Consider the following 23,820-nt stretch of genomic DNA (forward strand, 5'->3'; position numbering starts at 1 on the left):
GGACCATCTTTCAGGTGGAGGCTCATGATTAAATAAACAGAAGGAAAGAAGCTTTTGGAAGGAGAGGCAAGAAGAAAAAAAATACATCTGTGTTTTTTCAGTTGTGCTAAGCGTGAATTTCTATACATGATAAATCAATCAATGTCAGATTTCCCATCATCCTCAGCTCCTTTCACGCCTCAATTCCACTGTTTGTTAAATCGTTGGCCTTCAAAAAGACACTGAGGAGGACTCGGGGCACGTGTGCCCTTCGCTGTGGGTGGATGTCTTTTAGCACTTACTGGTGTTCCGCACACTTAGCACAAAGCCACACCGGACACGGCAGCTCCTCCCGTTTACGTCCAATGAGGCGCAGCGAATCGCTTGAGCTGAGCGTGAGAGGCCTGGTGAGGACGGCGGGCGTCTGTCCGGCCTGTTGGACAAATCAAGACATCTCAAGCGGTTTCCACCATGTCGAAGAGCACTGTAGCCCCCTGTGAGTTTCCCCATCTACCATACATATATCATATATTCATATACCTGGTTCTGGTAGATGATTCAAACATGTCCGCTGTGAGCACAGTTTTGTGCATGGACACTTTTTTTTAAAGCCATCTGGTGTTTTACTCAGGCTCAAATGCAAAATGTGTGGTTATTATGTTTATTTGTAAGCAGTACAAATACATGTGATACCTTACAAAGCTGAATTATTATGCCAAGTAACACACACACACACACGCACAAAAAAAGAGAGTAACATCACACACAGTGAGATAAAACGTGTCATTCATCTGAAAGGCAAGATAAACATTATAAAACAGACGTCTGTCAAAGAAGACACGAGAGATGTTCGTCATCCTGAAATTGTGTAATAATGTGACTGATTGGTTTAACCCCGTTATGAGCAACGTGTTTGATCCGTGGGAGAGAAAGTCGGTCTTTGCGGGAGCCAATTAAAGATTTACTCTTTCCAAACGAGGATCTATTTTAATGCACGGGAAGGAATTTAGTCAATTAGTTTCTGCCAAATTATAATGAGGCAAAATGTGTGTGTGTCGTCCGTGTGAGACTTATGGGGTGATGATGACGCACGCTGGATGGAAGAAATTATTTATGAACCATTTTTTCCCCCTTCTCCTGTAATATGTACTCGTTATGAGCGCGCACACACACACACACACATACAAATTGATAACACGAAAAAAGAAACCAAATAATGCCCCAAAAATGGAATAGCGACTTGTCAATATATATAATAAAAACAAAAAACAATAGCATTATTTTAAAGTGATTTTGTGCCACTGTGGAAGTTTGCTAGAACTAACAACAACAACAACATATATGTTTTACCTGTCACGTCCCATTCTCCTTCAGACCCCAATGTGTGGTCGTCAGACCATTAGCTACAGCTTAACGGCTCAAAATGATGAAGAAGAAAACGATTCCACACGCATGACGAAGGGTGATGTCAGAGTGCATTTGTATCTGAAATGCGTATACTCACATGGCAACTGGCTTTAGGGTCTTCAAAGGTTAAAACTCAGGGGAGGGGGGGGGGGGGGGGCGTGCTGGTAGATACTCGGGAGTAATGGATTATTCCTTCGAAAAAAGTAGCCTGACTTGAAGTAATGCCTCCGATATGAGGGGCGTTTATGAAGCAAGAACATTCGATAATGACCCACACTGACTAACGGGTTCTGAAATAAAATCGTAAATCGTGTGCCAGGTTCTTTCAGTAAGCTCGGTCCCGAGGGACAGCCCAAAAAGAACATAACATCTTTGGGAAAAGGAAGGGCTCATGGTCACTGACTCCAACAACGGATTTGATTGGTGAAAGGTCGGATCATGGGAGGGATGACTTTACACTACAAATCCATGTTAATATTCATTTAACTTGTTGACTGTTGCCTCATTAAAAAACACTTCCCGCTGGGTTGCTTCGCCAAATCAACGTCTCTCTTTTCGTCATTTTGCCGCAACACTTTAAAAAAGAAATAGCCGGGCAGAGATAAATGATTTAAATAACCCTAACTGGTTGGGTTACTGAAGAATGCTCGTGCTCAAGTCCCGAGGTTCTTTTAAAAACGTACTTCCCTGACACCGGATCACTTCACAAGTCGACGGACAACCATCGCCGTCCGCAGGTTAGCAGTCCGCCTCGGCATCGGCGCCGACGCCGGACGGGCTTCGGTGCATGCGCTCCAGTATCCGGTGTATGCTGCTGAAGCCGGGCCGGTCCGATGAGAGTGTGCTCCAGCAGAGCCTCATCAGGTTGTACAGCTCCAGGGGACAGTTCTCGGGGCAGCCGAGGATGTGACCGTCCCTCACGTAGTAAATGACCTCCTCGTGACCCATGCCGTAGTACGGCTGCATCCCGTTGGCGAAGATCTCCCACAGCACCACGCCGTAGGCCCACACGTCCGACTCGGTGGTGTAGCGGTTGTAGAAGATGGACTCCGGGGGCATCCAGCGGATGGGGATGGCGTCGTTCTCGTTGGCCTTGTAGTAATCCGCCGAGTAGATGTTCCGGGAGAGGCCGAAGTCGGCGATCTTCACGACCATGTCCTCCCCGACCAGGCAGTTGCGGGTAGCGAGGTCGCGGTGCACAAACTTGCGCTCCGACAGGTAGGCCATGCCCGCCGCGATCTGCTCGGAGACGGACAGCTGCTCGTCACAGCAGAGGAGCCCCGCCTCCAGCTCGGAGGAGAAGCTGCCGCGGCTGAGCGTGCGCACCGACTGGGAGGGCGAGCGGCGGCGCAGGAACTCGTTGAGGTCGCCGTGGGCCATGTACTCGAACATCAGGCACATGGGTTTGCCCACCGCGCACACGCCTGGGGGAGCAGGGGAGGAGGGGGGGGGAAGCAGACATGAGATTTCACTTTTATCATCTCAAGCGTGTCGTTTAAAAAAAAAAAAACCTTCCTCAGCGCCACACAATGACTTAATTCACTGGGAAAAAAAGTAAATAAATAGATTCCCCCCCCCCCCCCCCCCCGAGACGTAAACACAGACGGCTGCATAGAGGCCACATAAGTCGGCCGGTCATGCAAACACGCCTTGATTTCTAGGTCTCAGATGTGGTTTCAGGTACAAATAACTTTATTTTAGGTTTCTGTATTCGGCTTCCACAACCGGACTTGTTTGCATTCCTGATGTGGGAGAACAGGTGTTTGGATGCATCATTCCTCGGTGGTTAAATATGAGTGAATTCATCTCCATGGAATATGGCGGACGTACGAACTGTTGCTCGGAGTGACGGATCTTCAAGGTGTGTTTGCATGAGCAATAATTCAATATACCTCCAATATACCTGGTGGAAGCACATTGGAGAATATTCTAGCACTCACCCAATATTTGAAATTCCCCCACTGTGGGACAAATAAAGGAATATCATATCATATATCATATCATATATTAATGCTTTCAATTTATTTACTTTGCCTCTCTGGAGGAGACACTGTCTGCTTGTTTATTCATGCTTTCCTGGAAATGCTCTTTTTTCCCCAAACTTTTTATTTCTGACTCGGCATCCCCGACTCTGGCTTCAGATTTTAAGGGCTTTATGGACTCTGACTAATTATTGCCACCAAAGAAAAGAAAAAGCACTCTTGAGCCAGAATGCAGTTTCAGTTTCTCTTTCCGTGGCCAATTTTTTTAGTTTGAGGCCTCGCAGATCCCGTCTGTGTTCTTTCCAACGCGGCCCGTGATTATTGCACTTTATTGTGGTGGGAGCCGTGAAATGAGTCGTTTTGGCCACAATCATCATCTAGATTTAGTGCACTTGACGGGACTTCTGTTCCAGCGTGGAACCTGAACTTGAACGCTCAATGGAGCCCGGTCATCTCAAAGCCTCTCACACTTTGTTCAAACTCACCGAGGGCGCAACATATGGAGGACTTAAAATGACTTAAGTATAAATAAATAAATGCATGAAAAAATACAAGAATAAATAAATGCTAAAATAAATGTATAAATAAACAAATAAATACAAGAATAAATGTATAAATAAATAAATAAATACAGGAATGAATAAATATAAATTATAACTCAACAGGACATCATTAAATAAATGTATTTCTACATTTCTGTATTTCTTCATTTATTTATATCTTTATTTATGTGTCCACACGTATTTCTTCATTTATTTATGTGTGACATTTATGTGTCCTTGTATGCAAATGAGCTGCATTTATTTATTTGTAATTTAGTAATTTTAAGTCCTCCATAGAAACAAAAGTTACACAAAAGAGTAAAATATGTGAGGCAAAGGTTTTTGGGTGAAAGGCGTTTAAAAATGATGCAGAAATTGAATTATGCAACTTTTGGTGGAAGCATCAACACACAGTCGGAAACGAGCTGGATGCAGAATAGGATTCTGTTGGACGCTGTGGAATGCAGCAATTTTCCCAGCCTGGAATATTGTAATTCTGTAGAGGTCATAAATATGTTCTGTAGAGGTATTGGCAGACACAAACTTGTTATTTGGACTTTATTATATTTGTATGTCCATGTCTGCACAAGAGCTGCAACAACAACATGCTCACATGGAAGCTCTGGCGAGAGGAGGTCATGCGGGTCACAGAGAGTGTGTGTGTGTGTGTGTCCACAAACAGTGTGTCGTTCAACAGCAGCAGCTGAAGGTCAGTAGCTGCATGCTCAAACGCTAAATATACGGACCACACACAGAGCCCCCCCCCCGACCTGCAACAACACGCATGCGACAAAATGACGACATGCGGCGCCTCGAACTCGGACACACATACAGTACGATGCCTCGATATTCTTACACACGATCTGCGGCGTATTATTAGTCCAGGGGGCTAATCAGAGTTTAACTAAATAATTAGATCAACTCCGGTTTCCCGTGCACCGGAGACTTTCCGGATGCGTCGTCCCAAATGAAATGTCACTCCAGAACAAGAGAGCGCACCGCGCTGTCGTTTGGGACGACCATGGCTGATCGGGTAGAAGTCTATGAGACAATATGAGTCTTAATTTACTACCTCGGTAAACATTGTAAAACATAAATTTATGGTCTCAATCTCTAGTTTCAAGTCTTCTTCAATACATCACAATGTTCATTTGGTAAATTATGGCCCATTTAGAGTCAAATAGATGATAATATTAAGTATATGTTAGTTATTGACGTACGAGAACGACTGACTTTGTATGTAACTGTATGGTTTTAACGGATACAATATATACATGTTTTATATATACTGTGTTTGGTCCCTTCTGTGGACTCTAGAAAGAGGCGTCCGCTAATGGGAAACCAGTTCATAAACAAATGAACAATAAACAAGTAGACCATAAAGCAGGATAAGCTTTAGGGCGGGGCTTCCTTGTGATTGACATGGTCCGTTGTCCGTGTTTTTGTCTTCCAACTCCCCCCCCCCCCTCTCAACAATATGTGCTCAGCTCATGAACAATAATCGTAAGAGGTTGTTTTGGTTGCCTAAACATCCAGCAGGTCGGCGGTACATAACTCCACCCTCTTGTGTCATTTCTCGATGCAAAATGCCCAAATGGCGGCGGCCAAGAAAACCAACGACATGGCTTCTTTCTCAACAAAGCTACGGTGCTTTTGCTCAAGACTAAATAACTCTCATCGTGTTTCTGGTAAAGCAGCTCCATTGCTGTGGGATTTAACGTGCAGCAGGCTCACCGTGTCCCACTGCGCATTACTGCCTCCCTCTCTTTCCGGGTTTCCGGATCTGTTTTTGCACTTTCCCTCTGTCTCACAGGGCAAAACCATCAATTCAACGATGGGAAATGCAGCTGTGAGCGCGGCAAACATGCCGTACATGTGAGAGTCCACTCACCCAGGAGTCGCACGATGTTCGGGTGGTCAAACTGAGCCATCAGCGCCGCCTCCCGCTGGAAGTCGTTCTGCATGTCGGCCGAGGCTTCCTCCTTCAGCATCTTCACAGCCACCATCGTCAAGGACTCCGTCGTCAGCAGGCCCGGCGCTCTGGAAAAAATAGAAAGACAGAAGATGGCGTCATGATTGGAACTGTTTTGCGAGCAGGAGGTGGCTTCCTCAGGAGAACTCTTGTGAGCCATGGGTCTTTTAAGTATTTTTAAGCAAAAACCGTATGAGAGCTGTGCATCGTATAGGTCAGTTACTTACACACACACACACACATTCGGAAACACTTAGTCACTATCACACAGACATTGGGAATCTACAGATCGAAGCCCATCTGTCTGGGAAGGTATTTACTCCTCGGGTCTATTTGTGTGTTTATGTCTCTGCATGCAGGTGTGGGTGTGTTTGTGCGTGTGTGTGTGTGTGTGTGTTTGTGCATGTGTGTGGTGTGTTTGTGCGTGTTTGTCTATATGAAGACACGTTTTTGTTTGAGTTTCAGGATGGAGGTTGAAATGTGAAGGCGTTTGGGCCGGTCCTCACTTCCTTCCTACGAGGTGTTAAAGGGACGATACTTAAGAAGTGTTATAATTAATGCTAAATTGGGTTTGTAGGTTAAGGTCAGGCATCTGTAAAAAAAATGTAAGTCAGAGCTGTTCAGCAGTGAATCCAGTGCACCAATGCCCTTGCGTGTAGTTATCCAAATATGTGTGTATCAGAATCAGAATCAGCTTTAATGGCCATGTAGGTTTGCACATACATGGAATTTGACTCATGTACACTTTTGCTCTTCTTATACACACACAATATTTGGCGTACAGTGCTCTGTAGCGCCTACCAGAGGCAGGGCTGGCGCAGAAAGTACAGCCTCTGCTGGGCCTTTTGATGGATGTTTAATGTTGTTGGAGGCTTCAGGCGGGAGATTGATTCCCAGAAACTTGAAGGTCTCCACGACGAACAAACCTATTTAATTTGAAATTGGGGGATATAGTGTTGGGAAGGGTGTCCACTGAAGTATAATCGGTTCGTGAAATTCTTATGTGCAAAACACCCGACAGCAGTAGCAGACTAAAAAGAGTTTGTGATCCACCGCAGGTGAGGCTGGCACGGCGCGAGCTGGAGAGTTTGGGTTGTAGAACCTCCGGGATGATTGTTTGAATGATGCAGAGAAGTCAACACACACACAGAACCTTGCATGTCCTGGAGAGGAGTTTGCAGTAAATGCAGTAGTCCCATATTTATTGCGCTATCCACCATCCCTGTTTGACGGTGCACGCAGCAGGGTCCAGCAGGGGCCAGCAGGCGCCTGTCACGTCCTTCAACACCAGCAAAGCCTCTCATTCACACTTCATGACCAGAGGGGAGAGGGCGATGGGGTCTGTCCTCATTTAATGGATTTGGAGGATTTTGATGGGGCGATGATGAAGGAGGCTTTGCTGGAAGGACACCCGTTTCAGAGTGAGTGATCGGGTTGAACATCTGAAGATGGGCAGACTTTCAGGCAGCACAGACTCAGGAGCAGGAGGACACGGGCCCCTGCCCCCGCTGCCTCCTGATCTTCTGCCTCTCTTCTCTGATCCTCCTCTTCGTGGGGGTTGGATGGGAGAGGGGTGTCAGAGTGTTGAGGGGATTGATGATGGAGGGAGTGAAGTGGGCGGGTGGAAGTGGGTTCTTGGCCAAAGGGGCCCTGTCGAACCCAGCAATAGGGAGACCTGTAGGTCCTCAGTGGGGTGTGTGATTGTCCGTTGGGGGATGAACTGCTCTTGGTGAGTGACGAGGGGTTAGCTGAAAAAAACTTTCAGTTTCCAGCTGAAAACTTTTTCCAGCTTTTGATCTCCAGTGATTGATATAAAAGCAGATTCCGCTCCCCTCGCTTCCGACACAGCCCCGTTACGTCCGGCTGTGGAGTAGTTGGCCCGACAGATGCAGTGCGCTGTCCGGGATGCGCGCACCGAGGCAGGTTTCGGAAAGCACAGCGCGGCAGATCTCTAAAGTCCCTATTAGTTTTTGTTCTATGAGAGTGTGTATTAAGTTCTCAGGGGTGTCTATATACTGCACCATTCCAGTTTCCATTAAGAGATTACCAGCTAGCCTGAAGGACGTCTCCCAGCTCTGCACGGCTTCATGCAGGTGCTACTGTAAAAATGGCATCAACTACTGTGCTAACACACTGTCTGTTGTTCTCCACCTATCAGCAGAGCTTCAACAATTAAAATCCTCGGCATTTTCATTCTCAACATCACTATTTCTGACACTTTTCACGAGAGCACCAAAGTGCAAAACTACGAATGTCTTGGAAAAGAGAAAATGCGGACCGCTATCCCGACATTTAAACATATTGCACTGAAATTCGTATATGCCCGATGTAGTTGTGAGCCAGGACCTGCAGGGTTATGTGTATAGATGTCTGGTGACGTAGTCGTGACAGAGTGACACCGTTGTGGTGTATGGATGGTTCAACAAGTCATAGAACTTTCACCCAGGAGACCAAAGTCTGTGTTGTGCATGAAAACAAGTCTAGTCGACTTATTTGATCATCCTTTTGCAACTTAACTTGCATAATTATTTTAATTGACACACGTTGTAAATTTGACCCAAACGAAGATGGTATCCTGTACCAAGCCAAGTCGTGTTGCCTTAACCGCTCATGTTGTTGGGCATTGGGAGAGAGAATCCCCGAAAAATTAAAAACTAACTTTTCGTAAGATGTCAATGCAATTCAACAGTCACCTGCAAGCCTAATAGATTTGTGACATTTTCTCTCTATTTCTCTGCCTGAGTAATATCCTCGATGGCATCTGACGGTGACACGGTAATCTTAAATACTAAGTACTAAGTAATGTATTATTGCAAGAAAATATCCCTCTTTGTACATCCTCTTTCAATTTAAGGTGGAATGCAATTCAGCCACTTTCTATCTCTCTCTCTGTCCTTATCAATTTCTAACTTCACTCCTTTTATTGCCCAATTGGATCAATACAGCTGTTATGCACATCTACTTTCTCTTTCCCCTTGTAAATAACCCCATGGAAGGTTTATTGTTTGGGTTGATTGCCTGCATTGTATTTGCCTTATTGGTTTTGACGTAGGCCTAGAGGAAACTGTTTGAAGAATTTATAGAGGCTTTATGCTACTTTCTCTATAATAGATGAATCAGACTTTTATTTTGAAAAGGTAAAAGGAATTGCACATTTGTGTTATGTTTGAATGCGAACTTGACAGTTTGGCTACGGATTTTATTATGGACGGATGTGCATTCATACATAAAAAAGAAAGTTAAATGGACCTGTATGAGGGTAAAGCTCTTCGGGTGGTGATGGTTTACAAGTTTAATAGATGAATTTTGACCCAAAGGAAGAAAATAAATTTCACCAGCAGTAAGGATAAGTTACTCCCCTTCTCACCTGGCTTGAAAAACCCGCCCAAAGGCCCCTTCTCCAATATCCCTAACATATTGGATATTATTCCGTGGATACTCGAGGGCCAGCAGCTTTGAGTTCAGCAGCAGGGGAACCCGCTGGTACATGGGGTTGGGGTGCAGTCGATCCAGCAGGAGCTCCGACGGAAGAGTGCTCATCGTCGGGGTCTCCATCGCTCTGCGGAGGGAAAGAGGGAGTGAGGGGTGTAGAAAGGGTGGACACGCGGATAAATAGAGAACCGTTTCATCTTTTTTCAGACCTCTTTCGGTTCCTCCACTGCTTCTTCCGCCTGTGGCAGGCGAGGATGCAGATGATGAGGAGGACTGCGGCTGCAAACGCAGTCAGGATGATGACGATGACCGACATGGAGTAGGCCGGAGACGATGCCGTGGCCACGGGGGGCAGACGAGTGGTCTGAGGAGGGCCTGGCGACTCGGGCTTCATCACTACAAAAAAAAACCCGGATATGGTTAAAGTCAAGGTGGTAGGCTGTGAATGTGCTTTTGAAACCTTGAAAACGTGCACATTACTAATTGTGCTTCCTCCCCGGAGTCCTTTTGACTTCACGTCTCATAGGGTCATCGGACCCTATGAGACGTCATAGATCCTATCTGCCTGATGGATCATCGATGGTCTGGGTCGTGGAATATGCCGACTACCAACTATGCCATGGCCCTGCTTAGACTCCGCCCACTGTTGAGACTCCGCCCACTCCTCCTCTCTACCTCCATCTGCCTGATGGATCGTGGAGGTCTCCATCGTGGAATATGCCTACTATGAACTATTCATACACTCTGTCATATTCATTGAATGTATTTTAACTCTAAATCTGTCCTTCTGTACACATTACATCTGTTGCTCATTTCCATCTTGGAGAGGGATCCTCCTCTGTTGCTCTCATGAAGGTTTCTTCCCTTTTTCCCCGTGATGGGTTGTTTGGGAGTTTTTCCTGATCCGATGTGAGGTTTTGTACAGATTGTAAAATCCACTGAGGCTAATTTGTGAAAATGGGCTCTGCAAATAAACTGAATTGAATTGAATTGACTTAAACTGAATAAGCATTTATTCATTCGTTGGTGGGCTGATAACTGGTGGAATAGGATCCCATACATTCTCTTTGATTGGCGAGTTTCCTGGCGAGAGAGTACCTGGTACTATGCTCGGCTCCCCACACTGGGGCACAGCGCAGTACTCCCAGCGGATGTTGGGATTCAAGGTGTAACACCAGGGCTTGTCGCTGATTCCCCCAGGGTTCCTACAGGCGTTGTCGGAGTTCTTCAACTCTGGAATCACGTTGACGGACAGGCGGTGCTGGTGGGGAACCTATGCAGAACGGTAGAGTGGAGAAAAATCAACGAGCAGAAGAGCTTTGTCGACCACGACGCTTTCTTTAGCCATGGCACAAATACATCCAGTCCCAGGGGTTCATCATCCAGAACCACAGCGGAGTGTGGGAGTTGCGTCAGTTGGCAACCCATCCATGAGGTCCCTGCTGCCGGAGGCCGCATTCCACCAGCCGCTCTCCCCTTTCAGCAAAGCATCTGTGAACACTGTTGCGTCTCATGTCACTCGTTCCAGTGTCATTCCCTTCAACAGCTGTTGTGGGGACCCTCAGTCGTGCAGATCGGGGGGGTTTTCCACCCAGGAGGAAATGGTAACCACATGCTGTTTGTTCTTCTTGGCATGCAAGCGGGAAGGCTGGCAAAACATCGACGCGGGCGTTTGCGTGTGCAGCAGCCCCCGGCGGGTCCGCCACCAGACGGGCCGCCGCCAAGAACCGCAGCACCTGCGTGACGGCCGACGTCGCCGTCATCGCACCCCACCTGCTCCTGGACCACGGGACAAAGGGTCTCAGTATCCTGACCATTCCAGTGGGAAAAATGTGATTTTAATACAGCGGGGGAATAAACGTGTTCCAGAAGGGACGCACTGATTGTTCCGGCTACGCTCATGAAGTGGACACTTTTGAGTGGTTGAATGTGTCTCTATAATTGAATGACAGTATTACTATTGAGTCATTTAGAGGGCGAAGCTGGCCTGAGTTAGAACATGCTTGTCTTGAGGGTTCCGTTAATTTATTTTCCTGTAACGATCAAGAGCTGTTCCAGATTGACTATTTATGACTCTTCTTCAAAGACTAAGATGACCTTTCAAATAATGCAATACATTCTTGAACGCCCTGGCCGGTCTAGAGTAAGGCTAGAGTTTAGTACTGCAGAGGGTGTTACATGTACTGGACTGAGACATTAGGGGTTGCACGGTTGCTTCTGCAACCTGTGACGACCTCTGCCTCACTGTCTCTGTTGGGGTGTGGGTGGGTGTGTGTGTGCTTCTCTCTCCCTGATTGTCTCCAGGTGCAGCCTCTCCCCAGGTGCTCTCAATCCAATCAGGATCTCCATAAAGGACCTGAGGAGGGCTGCAGTCTCGCTCTCTCTGGCCGGAGGATGTAGGACGAGGAGCAGCCAGGAACAGCTGACCTCCGGCCTATGAATTGTGTTTCCGCCGGTGTTGTTATCCTGTAGCGGTGGAATAAAACTTCTCTTTTTCCTACTCGCGCCACCGTCTCCATCGTGCGTTTGTTGTGGCTGAGAGCCAAGCCATGACAGCTGGGGGCTCGTCCGGGATGGTAAAGATAAGGTTGTGTGTTTGAGTTAGTTCGTTATTTTGTCCGGAGTTTCTCTTGATAGGTGGTAGCGACGGTTCCCTTGGGGTCGTTGTGCGGGGTGTAATGTTGTGGTGAAAGTGGCTGAAACTTCGGTTTGGGGGCATGGCCGTGGTCTCAGTAATTTTGCTAGCTTGCTAGTCGCTTTGCTCGGCCAGCGGTCTGTAGTGCATAAGTACCCGCCGCAAGTAACCACATGAAGACTAGGGAGGTGATTAGTTAGCGGGTGTCGTAGTGAGTGGGGAAACTCCAATCAGTTTTTTTCTTTCTCTCAGTGTAAGCTCCTGTGTGGCGTGGTAGTATGGCGGATATAGACGCGTTTATCAGGGCTCCGTCTCAGGAAGCCCTTGGGAATTTCGCAATGGAGCAGCTGCTCATTATTGCGGAACATTTCTCGGTGGAAGTCGTTGGCGATAAGAGACTAAAAAGCACTATAAAAGCCTCTATTGTGTCGGCATTATGTGAAACAGGAGTGTTGCCGGCAGAGAAAGAGGGGGTGGTAAAACCTCTGTTGCAAGCTAGTTCACTGTCCTTTGATCAGCAGAAGGAGATGTTATTGTTGCAGCTGAGTCATGACAAAAGGAGGTATGAGATGGAGTTTGAAAAGGAGATTGCAGTGGAGAGGATGCGGCAGGAGACTGAGAAAGCCAAAATTGATATGGAAGGACAGCGTCTTTCCATGGGTGAGTGGCACAGTGTACAGGAGCCCAAGTCGCCTCCATGTTCGATGCTAACAACTTGCGCTTGTTACCGCAATTTAATGAAAGTGATCCTGACACTTTTTTTTTGCTTTTTGAACGGGTGGCTAAAGCTAGGGAATGGCCGGATGCAGACTGTGCCCTGATGCTTCAGTGTGTACTCACAGGAAAAGCACAGTCCGCATATTCTGCGCTATGTTCGGAGGATAGCTCTAGCTATGTAAAAATAAAGTTGGCGGTGCTTAGAGCGTATGAACTTGTTCCTGAGGCTTATCGACAGCGGTTTAGGTCCTTGGAGAAAAAACAGGGGTAGACTTATGTGGAAATGGCGAGGGATTTGTCGGTTCATTTTAAACGTTGGTTAGCTGCTCTGGACATCACTTCTTTTGACAAATTGGGTGAACTCATGATTTTGGAACAGTTCAAAAACATCCTTCCTGACAACATTGCAACCTATATAACAGAACACAGGGTAACTTCGGCATCCGAGGCTGCAGGGGCAGCGGATGAGTTTGTGTTACTGCATAAGGGCAAGTTCGGAGGGCGCGCTGGAGATCTGCCTGGGTTTGGGGGAAGTGGAAGGGCTGTTGATGTTGGGTCATTGGGGCTGGATCCAAAGAAAGTGGCTTGGGGGAAATCGGAGGATACTTGTAACTATTGTCGTGAGAAAGGCCATTGGAAACCAGATTGCCCGGTGCTTAGAGCAAAATCCAAGGGAGGAAGATTTGTGGGTAAACCAGTTGCGTTCGCTGCTCCTGGGAGTAGCTGCTATGTTGACAAGGTGCTTACGGACCACTTATGTGGACCTGAGGTTCTGGCATCCTATGCTCCTTTTATAAGAGAGGGGTTGGTGTCATTAGTAGGGAGCCAGGTCAAAATTCCAATTACAATTTTGAGGGATACAGGGGCATTTGACTCCTTTATTATTGACTCTGTTCTGCTTTTGTCTGAGGAAAGTGACACTGGTGACACGGTTCGGACTCGGGGGATGGGATTAACGTTTTTTCCTGTTCCTGTTCATAGGATGTATCTTGACTGTGATCTTGTTAAAGGGGAGGTAGCTATTGGGGTACGTCCGGCTTTTCCAATCGAGGGGATACATTTCATTCTGGGTAACGATTTAGCAGGTGGTAGAGTCTGGGCTGATGGTTCTTCTGTGGTAGTCACTGGTGGTCTGATTGAGGCAGGAGCTGAGAGGCGCTCTACAGTGGTGCCAGACGTTACGGCCTCGTGTGTGATCACACGGGCTAGGGCCAAAAGGGATCATGACTTGCTATCAGATGGAAAGTCAACTGACACAGTGGAGGTTTCATCTTTGTCTGAGTTTTCGGTGTTACTTACACACCATGAGGTGGGAAAGGAGCAACGTCAGGATTCTTCATTGAAGGGTCTTTTTGACTGTGCTGCGCCAGTGGCAGAAAGGGAAAACGCTTCAAGTGGATACATGTTGCGTAATGACTTGTTGTTTAGAAGATGGATGGCTGTTGATGGTAGGGAAACTGAGGTTTTCCAGCTGGTGGTGCCAACTAAGCTTCGTCCTCTTGTCCTGAAAGTCGCACACGATGAGTGTGGACACTTTGGGGTTCGGAAAACATATTTGAACATCCTGAGACACTACTTTTGGCCACGTCTAAAGACAGATGTGTCGCAGTATATCAGAACATGTCATGTGTGTCAGCTGACAGGGAAACCGAACCAGAAGATCAAACCAGCACCACTACAGCCGATACAAGTGGTAAGTGAACCATTTACACATCTCATTGTGGATTGTGTGGGTCCTTTACCATGTTCAAAGTCTGGTTGCAAATATCTGCTGACTGTGATGTGTCAAACCACTAGGTATCCAGCGGCTTATCCTTTGAGGTCGATTACAACTAAGGCTGTGGTTAGGGCTTTGTCGCAGTTTATTTCAATATTTGGTATTCCTAAGGTCGTTCAGAGTGATCAAGGCTCCAATTTTTCATCTCACAAGTTTGCTCAGGTGTTGAAACTTTTGAAGATTAAGAAGAACCAGTCAACAGCTTACCACGCCCAAAGTCAGGGTGCTTTGGAAAGGTTTCACCAGACATTGAAATCCTTGTTACGTGCTTACTGTACTGAGCTAGATGGAGACTGGGAGGAAGGTCTTCCTTGGTTGATGTTGGCTGCAAGGGAGGCGGTACATGAAGGTACGGGGTTTAGCCCTAATGAGTTAGTTTTCGGACATGCGGTACGGGGTCCCTTGGCAGTGCTGAAAGAGGGTTGTGTGGACACTGAGCCACCACGGAGCTTGGTGGATTATGTGAATGGCTTCAGACGTCGGTTGGTTGTTGCTTTGAGTATGGCACAGGAAAAGCTGTCAATGTCTCAAAGTAAAATGAAAAAGTGGTATGACCGTCGTTCAGCACGACAGGAATTTAATCCAGGTGACCAGGTTCTATCACTTATGCCTATTGTTGGTTCCCCATTTCAGGCGAAGTATTCAGGTCCATACACTATCATTGAGAAAACTTCTGATTTAAATTATGTTGTGGCAACACCAGAACGAAGGAAGACTAAACGCCTCTGTCATGTAAATCTTCTGAAACCCTACCACAAGCAGGAGGTTAACACAAACACAGGGGTGGAGAAGGAGGAAGGCCAGTCGGCTGTTGCGGTGACACATGGTTTGACGCATGAGGGGGATATAGTGCCTGAACGAGATGATAGTTTGCTCTGTGGTCGTTTGAGAAATTCGGAATCGCTAGGTAATTTAGACGAGTTGTTGTCTCATTTGGCAGAATCAAGACGTGAGGAACTCTCAGCAGTGGTACACAAATATCTGTGTCTGTTTGGAGACACTCCATCGCGAACTGACTGGGCTGAGCATGATATTGATGTTGGGGACGCTCAGCTGATTAAGCAACATTTTTATCGCATGCCACCAGTCAAGCGCAATCGGCTGGATGCAGAGATTAATTACATGTTGGAGAATAAAATTGCTGTCCCATCAGCATCTAGTTGGGCGTCTCCATGTATTTTGGTGCCGAAGCAGGATGGGACACCTAGATTCTGTACTGATCTAAGAAAAGTGAATGCGGTGACAAAATCTGACTCTTTTCCTTTGCCGCGGATGGATGACTGTATGGATCAGGTGGGGTCTGCAAAGTATGTTAGCAAATTTGATTTGCTTAAAGGGTATTGGCAGGTCCCCTTGTCCAAGCGAGCACAGGAAATAGTGGCATTTATCACACCATCGGGACTTTATTCATATAAGGTAATGCCGTTTGGGTTAAAAAATGCCCCTGCTACATTCCAACGGTTGATGAATCGCGTGGTGTCGGGTTTAGAGGGCTGTACGGTGTATCTGGACGATTTGGTAATTTGCAGTGATACTTGGATGGCTCATGTTCAGCGCATCGAGAGATTGTTTGAACGGTTGGCGGAGGCACATCTGACTATTAATTTGGCCAAATGTGTCTTTGCAAAGGCAACAGTGACATATCTAGGCCATGTGGTAGGTCAGGGTTGTGTGGCTCCAGTTCTGGCCAAGGTCAGAGCAATATCTGAATACCCACAGCCCACAACCAAAAAGGAACTCCAGAGATTTTTGGGTATGGTGGGTTACTACAGGAGGTTCTGTGAACATTTTTCCAGTACAGTGTTTCCTTTGACTGAACTTCTTAGGGCTAAGGAAAAATATACTTGGTTGGTTGACTGTCAGAGAGCGTTTGATAGGGTAAGGCTCTGTTGTGCTCCTCTCAGGCGTTAGCGGCTCCATGTTTTGATCGTCCTTTTAGTCTCCAAGTAGATGCAAGCCAAGTGGGAGTCGGTGCGGTTCTGCTCCAGCTTGACAAGGGGGGGGTGGAGAGACCCGTCAGTTTCTTTTCAAAGAAACTTAACAGCTACCAAAGGAATTATTCGGTTATTGAGAAGGAAGCGTTAGCACTCATTTGCGCGTTGCAGCATTTCACTGTATATGTGGGAGCAGGAGGACCAATTTTGGTTTACACAGATCACAATCCCCTGACCTTTTTACATTCAATGAAGTGTCCCAACCAAAGACTGACGAGGTGGTCTTTGTTTCTTCAGGCTTACAACCTTGATGTTAGGCACATTAGGGGGTCCGACAATGTTATTGCTGACGCGCTGTCACGTGCCCCATGGCACTAAGTATTGCTTTTTGGTTTGGGATAGGGTTGGTTGCAGATGCCGGTGGTCCTGGGGACACCGACTTTAAGGGGGGGGGGGTGTGACGACCTCTGCCTCACTGTCTCTGCTGGGGTGTGGGTGTGTGTGTGTGCTTCTCTCTCCCTGATTGTCTCCAGGTGCAGCCTCTCCCCAGGTGCTCTCAATCCAATCAGGATCTCCATAAAGGACCTGAGGAGGGCTGCAGTCTCCCCCTCTCTGGCCAGAGGATGTAGGACGAGGAGCAGCCAGGAACAGCTGACCTCCGGCCTATGAATTGTGTTTCCGCCGGTGTTGTTATCCTGTAGCGGTGGAATAAAACTTCTCTTTTTCCTACTCGCGCCACCGTCTCCATCGTGCGTTTGTTGTGGCTGAGAGCCAAGCCATGACAAACCTTAAGAGTGCCAACTCAAGTACTGAACATCTGGTGTCTTCATGTGTCATGAGTCCTAAGTCATTAAAAGAGCGATGGTCCAACCTATCCCAAGAGATGTGAAACGGCTGCTTTGCACACGTGCCGCCGTTGCTGGATGTATGAAGCAAAGTGCTCACGGGGTTGACTACTCCTGCCGGGATTGTTGAAAACAACACGTTCAAGTGACAAGATACCTCAGTGGTCATTGACATCCACAACAATCCCTACCGTATGAGCATTTTGTCACCCGGCACACCGGCTGGCAAGAATGCTGCCAAAAAAACGACTTGGTTAACAACGTCACGCTACTTAAGCTTTTAGCTTTTGCTTTTCGGAAGAACCAAATGAATAAACATCTGAACAATTATGTTATTTGTTGAGATGATCGGACAGGCTACCTGCCTGCCTACCTGCGCCGTACTCTGGCAGTGGGCATCATTGCGCGTCACGTTTTCCACAAGCTGCTATCTTAACAGCTGTGAGCATAAACAATAGCTTTTTCTGTTGTTTACGTTCGTCATTTTAATTTGGGGGGAGTGGCTTTGGAGGGTTGGCCTGAAGGGACCAGGGCACTTTCAACACTACATACAGATCCCGGCCACACTGACGAGGGCTGTCAGTGTTGCCGACTTCCTCGCTAGATTTAGCGACTTTTTAAACGCGAGTGGCTACTTTCGTTGCAAAAGAGTTGGGCTGTTTTTCTCATCAAAAAAATCTAGATTACTCATGCTATTCATACACTCTGTCATATTCATTGAATGTGTCTTAACTACCGCTGTCAGCGTTAACGCGTTAATCTATGCGATTAATTTGGCCGCGTTAACGCACTAAAATATTTTAACGCAATTAACGCAACTTTGTTTACTTCCGGTGTTCGTTGAAGTTTTTTCACTCCCCTGAGTGTCAAACCGCGGCAGTACGGTTTAACACTGTTTCCGCTTTTAAAACTTATTTCTTCGCGAAAATATGGAGCAGAAATCAGTTTAAACTCGTGGATGAATCAGTCGGGTTTCCTCCTGCTCCTCCTTCATCCCGTCTCCCCCTCTGATCCACAGAGGAACGAAGGGGCGACGTGTCGGGTGACGCGGCGCGGAGAGAACTCGTCACACGAAACCTTCACTGTGATTTGTCAATCCGTTTGTCTGTCAACATTTTGCGAAAAAAACAACCAATGAACACTCAGTAAATCACAAAGGACCTCCCACCTCACAGGTCAAGCTCATTCGCAGCCTGTCAGTCAGAACCAGAGAATACGGCGCGAGGACAAATGTGCCTCATTGAATAGAGCTGAGATTGTTCTGGAATGTTTGATGTATAACACGTGGGTATGTGTCATATGCAAAAGCCTTTAAAAGGTGAATTTACATGTTTTTGTAAAATGGAGAAAATGCCCCCAGCCTCCAGAGGGTTAACGTGACATATTTGAATGTCAGTCAGTTTACCAAGGCCACTGGTTCTGCTGTTGTTCAGTGTTAAAGATGACAGGACCAATGTGTCTCAATATATATATATTTTTTTACTAATCTGGATGTTTCACTGAAGAAACAATTTATCATCCACAATATTAAATACCTCGCTGGCACTTTATAGGTAGGAGCCTCTTTGAAAACACAGCGATTAATGAATTTCAAAATGTACGATTAATGAGTTCATTTTTTTAAATCGATTGACAGCCCTAGTTTTAACTCTAATCTGTCCTTCTGTACACATGACATCTATTACACCTGTCCATCCTGGAGAGGGATCCTCCTCTGTTGCTCTCCTGAAGGATTCTTCCCTTTTTTCCCCCTGAAGGGTTGTTTGGGAGTTTTTCCTGATCCGATGTGAGGTTTTGGGACAGGGATGTCTATGTGTACAGATTGTAAAGCACTCCGAGACAAATTGTTAATTTGTGAGAATGGGCTATACAAATAAACTGAATTGAATTGAATGCTTTTAAGATTACCAAACATGGCTTTAAAACACTGAAGGCTCATAGACCTGAAATAGAGCTATTGTCATCAGATAGTATTTAAATAACAAATAATGATCAAAATAATCAGAAATAAAAAGACAACCTAATTAATGTATTTGTGGAAAAAGGATGAGTATGATGTTTTTGTAGGTGTAATATTAAACTTATAATGAATTCCACCCTAACAGTGACTCAAGTGCTTTTCATTTAATTGCTGGTGGGGGTCTCAGCAATCTGACTGAATCAAAGTCTTGTTGCAGTATTTCTCCATGACTCAGCACAAAATAGGACACTACTCAGCCCGTACACACGACAGTATTCACGTGTTGCGTGTGTGCTGACCATAAAATGGGATTTTATTACAGAGGGCAAACGTGTTTGACTCATTTCCTCCAGGATCCATATGCGAAGAATATTTTATTCCCACGATAAAAGATACTCGCTTAAAAACATCTGCTCTGTGATGCATAGAAGGTAAATGATGACTTTGGACCGAACCACCAGCTGAATGATCCGGCATTCGTATGAGAAACAGCTGGCTCTGCCTTTGATGGACCAGGGTAGGCCGGCAAAAAACAACACTTTAAATTCAACTATCAGTGATCTGAGATCGGAGATGATTCATGATAGAGAAAGAGAGTTTTCTTAAATCAAAGTTTGAAGTTGGTGGTTCTCCCTTCAGTTTCTGTGCACATTTCCAAACATCATGGGTTCACACACATCTGTCTTTTAGGTGCAATTTGCTTCCAGCGTCGCTCTGGGAGCACTGTTCCGCCTGACTGTTATCCCAACCATGCTGCCATTACAGTTAAATCAAAGCGTTGATACTGGCCAGGAACTTACGCACGATCATCCAAACCTATCCCACTATGCTTCACAGACAACCTTTTTAATGTATGTGTGGCCTGCACATTGCATCCCAGAATGCCAGTGTGTTCCTGAGAAGCACCACATGTTTGAAATGTTCTGATGTCATCTTCTTATAAAAAGTTCAATCCTGACTTCAAGTGACTTTTTTTGGCACCCCGAGCCCCAATATTACACGCAAATCAGTATAAAGTGAAAGAATATAGGCCCAGTCTCAATCACTGCCAACAGTTTGCAGATGAAATACTTCAAATGGTTTGTTGTGCGTTTCATGTTTACCATGGATAAGGAGCCGAGCACACGTGATGCTGGACATGTGCTACACCGTGAACAACGACACACACCTACCTCCCACGAGCAGCCAGAACCTGTCCGTTAAGCCAGAACCTGTCCATTAAGCCAGAACCTGTCCATTAAGCCAGAACCTGTCCGTTAAACCAGAACCTGTCCATTAAGCCAGAACCTGTCCGTTAAGCCAGAACCTGTCCATTAAGCCAGAACCTGTCCATTAAGCCAGAACCTCTCCATTAAGCCAGAACCTGTCCGTTAAGCCAGAACCTGTCCATTAAGCCAGATCCTCTCCATTAAGACAGAACCTGTCCGTTAAGCCAGAACCTGTCCGTGAAGCCAGAACCTGTCCATTAAGCCAGAACCTGTCCATTAAGCCAGAACCTGTCCGTTAAGCCAGAACATGTCCATTAAACCAGAACCTGTCCATTAAGCCAGAACCTGTCTATTAAGCCAGAACATGTCCGTTAAGCCAGAACCTGTCCATTAAGCCAGAACCTGTCCGTTAAGCCAGAACATGTCCGTTAAGCCAGAACCTCTCCGTTAAGCCAGAACCTGTCCGTTAAGCCAGAACCTGTCCATTAAGCCAGAACCTGTCCATTAAACCAGAACATGTCCGTTAAGCCAGAACCTGTCCATTAAACCAGAACCTGTCCATTAAGCCAGAACCTGTCCGTTAAGCCAGAACCTGTCCATTAAGCCAGAACATGTCCGTTAAGACAGAACCTGTCCGTTAAGGCAGAACCTGTCCGTTAAGCCAGAACCTGTCCATTAAGCCAGAACCTGTCCTTTAAGCCAGAACATGTCCATTAAACCAGAACCTGTCCATTAAGCCAGAACCTGTCTATTAAGCCAGAACATGTCCGTTAAGCCAGAACCTGTCCGTTAAGCCAGAACCTGTCCATTAAGCCAGAACATGTCCGTTAAGCCAGAACCTCTCCGTTAAGCCAGAACCTGTCCATTAAGCCAGAACCTGTCCATTAAGCCAGAACCTGTCCGTTAAACCAGAACCTGTCCATTAAGCCAGAACATGTCCGTTAAGCCAGAACCTGTCCGTTAAGCCAGAACCTGTCCATTAAACCAGAACCTGTCCATTAAGCCAGAACCTGTCCGTTAAGCCAGAACCTGTCCATTAAGCCAGAACCTGTCCGTTAAGCCAGAACATGTCCATTAAACCAGAACCTGTCCATTAAGCCAGAACATGTCCATTAAACCATAACCTGTCCGTTAAGCCAGAACCTGTCCATTAAGACAGAACCTGTCCGTTAAGCCAGAACCTGTCCATTAAGACAGAACCTGTCCGTTAAGCCAGTACATGTCCATTAAGCCAGAACCTGTCCGTTAAGCCAGAACCTGTCCATTAAGCCAGAACCTGTCCGTTAAGCCAGAACATGTCCATTAAACCAGAACCTGTCCATTAAGCCAGAACCTGTCCGTTAAGCCAGAACCTGTCCATTAACCCTCCTGTTATGTTCGTTTCTTACATACAGCCGTGATGTTCCCGGGTCAATTTGACCCGGTTAATGTTGAATCATCCAAAAGTGGTCAGAAACCAAATAATTCTAAAAACTATAGTTTGTACCTCATCATCAACAACATTACTAACAATTAAATCAGTTTTTAGTGGAATTGAGTTATTTACCCCTCCATAGATCAGAGTTCAATCAGGAGCACTCACTCGTTTTAATGAAAAATACATGTTCAAACAATTTTTTAGGAACATTGAAAGAATCTAAATCAAAATTGCATTAGTCTACCATAACATGTATTTTCTCCTAAATTTTATTTGCATTTTGTAAAAAAAAAATTTCATGGGGTGATGTAGATAAATAGAGATGAGATACCTGTGCTGTTCAGGGTCATAATGACCCGCCCACTAAAAATCAAGCCAAATGAGTCATAAAGGATTTGTATTGAAAGTAAACTTTAGTTATGTTTATTTTTAGCGTTAAGATGCATACATTATATGATAAAAGATGACCAAAGGCCAGCACACAGTCATCCTCTTGGTGCAGTTGAATGTATCTGCAGAGTGTAATGTTGTAGGACTGCTCAGCAACCATTTTGTATGTTTGGCCCTCCCCTGCTAAGGCGTGCGTGGAGTTTTCCCGCAGGGAAAAATAAAGGTTCCCGTCAAAATAGTATCTGTATTTCTCGCACAGCTGGGGTCGTTAGAAAGAGAATGTGTGTGGGTCTGAGATTGTGAGATTGGGATGTCAGACAGACAGTATATTAGAAGTACGACGTATACGACATATGTATTAGTTGTGACATGAAAGAAACCCTCATATTAGTGTCCCATGTCCAATAAAGGTGTATTTAGGGGGAAAGTTAGAAGATGATAAACATTGTTTGTTCTGTAAAGTGTGCTTCTCATGTCGGGTGATGGGCACACAGCAGGATAGAGACGGTTCCCATAACAACCACCTGATTCTTTTGTTTGAAGTTTGAAATGTGTACAACTTTATATATGGGGTTGTGAACGGGGTGTGTGTGTGCTGATATGTGTGTTTGTGTGTGTGCTGATATGTGTGTTTGTGTGTGTGTTGGTGTCTGTGCGCGTGTGTGTTAGTGTGTGTGTGTGTGTTGAAACTTGTTGGGAGGGAGTAAGAAAGACTGTCCTACATTTAAAAAGAAAGAAATAGTCTAAACGTGACTCTTCTGATGACTTTTAGCCTTCACTTTCACAGCCGGGTCAAATTGACCCGGGAACATCATCTCTGTTATATAAACATGCAGGGGGGGTTGCAAATACATGATATTTTTTTAGTATTTTTCTTTACGTTGATTACACTAAATAAGGTAAGCAGAAGAAGTTTTATACAGAAAGAGTACTTAGAAATATTTTTCCTAGATTTTCAAACTTTGAAACGGGTCAATTTGACCCGCAACATAACAGGAGGGTTAAGTCATAACCTGTCCATTAAGCCATAACCTGTCCATTAAGCCAGAACATGTCCATTAAACCAGAACCTGTCCATTAAGCCAGAACCTGTCCGTTAAGGCAGAACCTGTCTGTAGCAGGCCTGAGGCCGCCACCCGTGGGTTTCCCCCCCCAGCACCAAGGATCCGCCAGACCGCAAGAGATGTTCTTCAAAGACATATTTATTTCCACACAGGACACCGAGCAGACCGCAAAACACGTGCCTCTGCTCACCTCCCCCTCTCCACTCTCGAGTGGGAGCTTTTATAAGGGTGGCCTCGGCTGCTGAGTGATTGCCAATCACCAGCAGCCGAGGCCAAATCAGACACAGCTGCCACACTCCCCACCACTCGATTTAGGCCGGGGCTCCATCCGCCTAGTTTACTCCCCCCCCCATGAGAGCTTGGGCGGAGGAGGGGCCCTGGGGGACCGGGACCGGGCTCGGCAGGAGGGGGCTCTGGGGTCGACTGCTTAGGATGTGGGGGCTCTGGGGTTCGGGACGGGGAGCTGACGCCCGCCGGGCCGGGGAACGGGGAGCCGGGACCGGCCAGGATGGAGCAGCGGTAGCTGGTACCTCCGACAGGGCCCGGGGATCCGGAGTCG

At 46.2% G+C, this 23,820-nt stretch overlaps 1 protein-coding gene across 1 annotated transcript in view; it reads right to left on the reverse strand.

Moving 5' to 3' along the window:
• Positions 1-626: 626 nt before the first annotated feature.
• musk (muscle, skeletal, receptor tyrosine kinase) overlaps positions 627-23,820 on the reverse strand; it is a 48,697-nt gene continuing 25,503 nt past the window's right edge. The window contains exons 13-17 of the mRNA XM_056433273.1: positions 10,413-10,587; positions 9,524-9,710; positions 9,250-9,441; positions 5,802-5,950; positions 627-2,810 (exon numbers count right to left, since the gene is read on the reverse strand). Of these exons, the coding sequence (XP_056289248.1) occupies positions 2,125-2,810; positions 5,802-5,950; positions 9,250-9,441; positions 9,524-9,710; positions 10,413-10,587 (1,389 nt within the window). The 3' untranslated portion in view covers positions 627-2,124. The remainder of the gene's footprint in view (positions 2,811-5,801; positions 5,951-9,249; positions 9,442-9,523; positions 9,711-10,412; positions 10,588-23,820) is intronic.

The sequence above is a fragment of the Pseudoliparis swirei genome, chromosome 15, assembly GCF_029220125.1.
Source record: "Pseudoliparis swirei isolate HS2019 ecotype Mariana Trench chromosome 15, NWPU_hadal_v1, whole genome shotgun sequence".
Classification (NCBI taxonomy): Eukaryota; Metazoa; Chordata; class Actinopteri; order Perciformes; family Liparidae; genus Pseudoliparis; species Pseudoliparis swirei.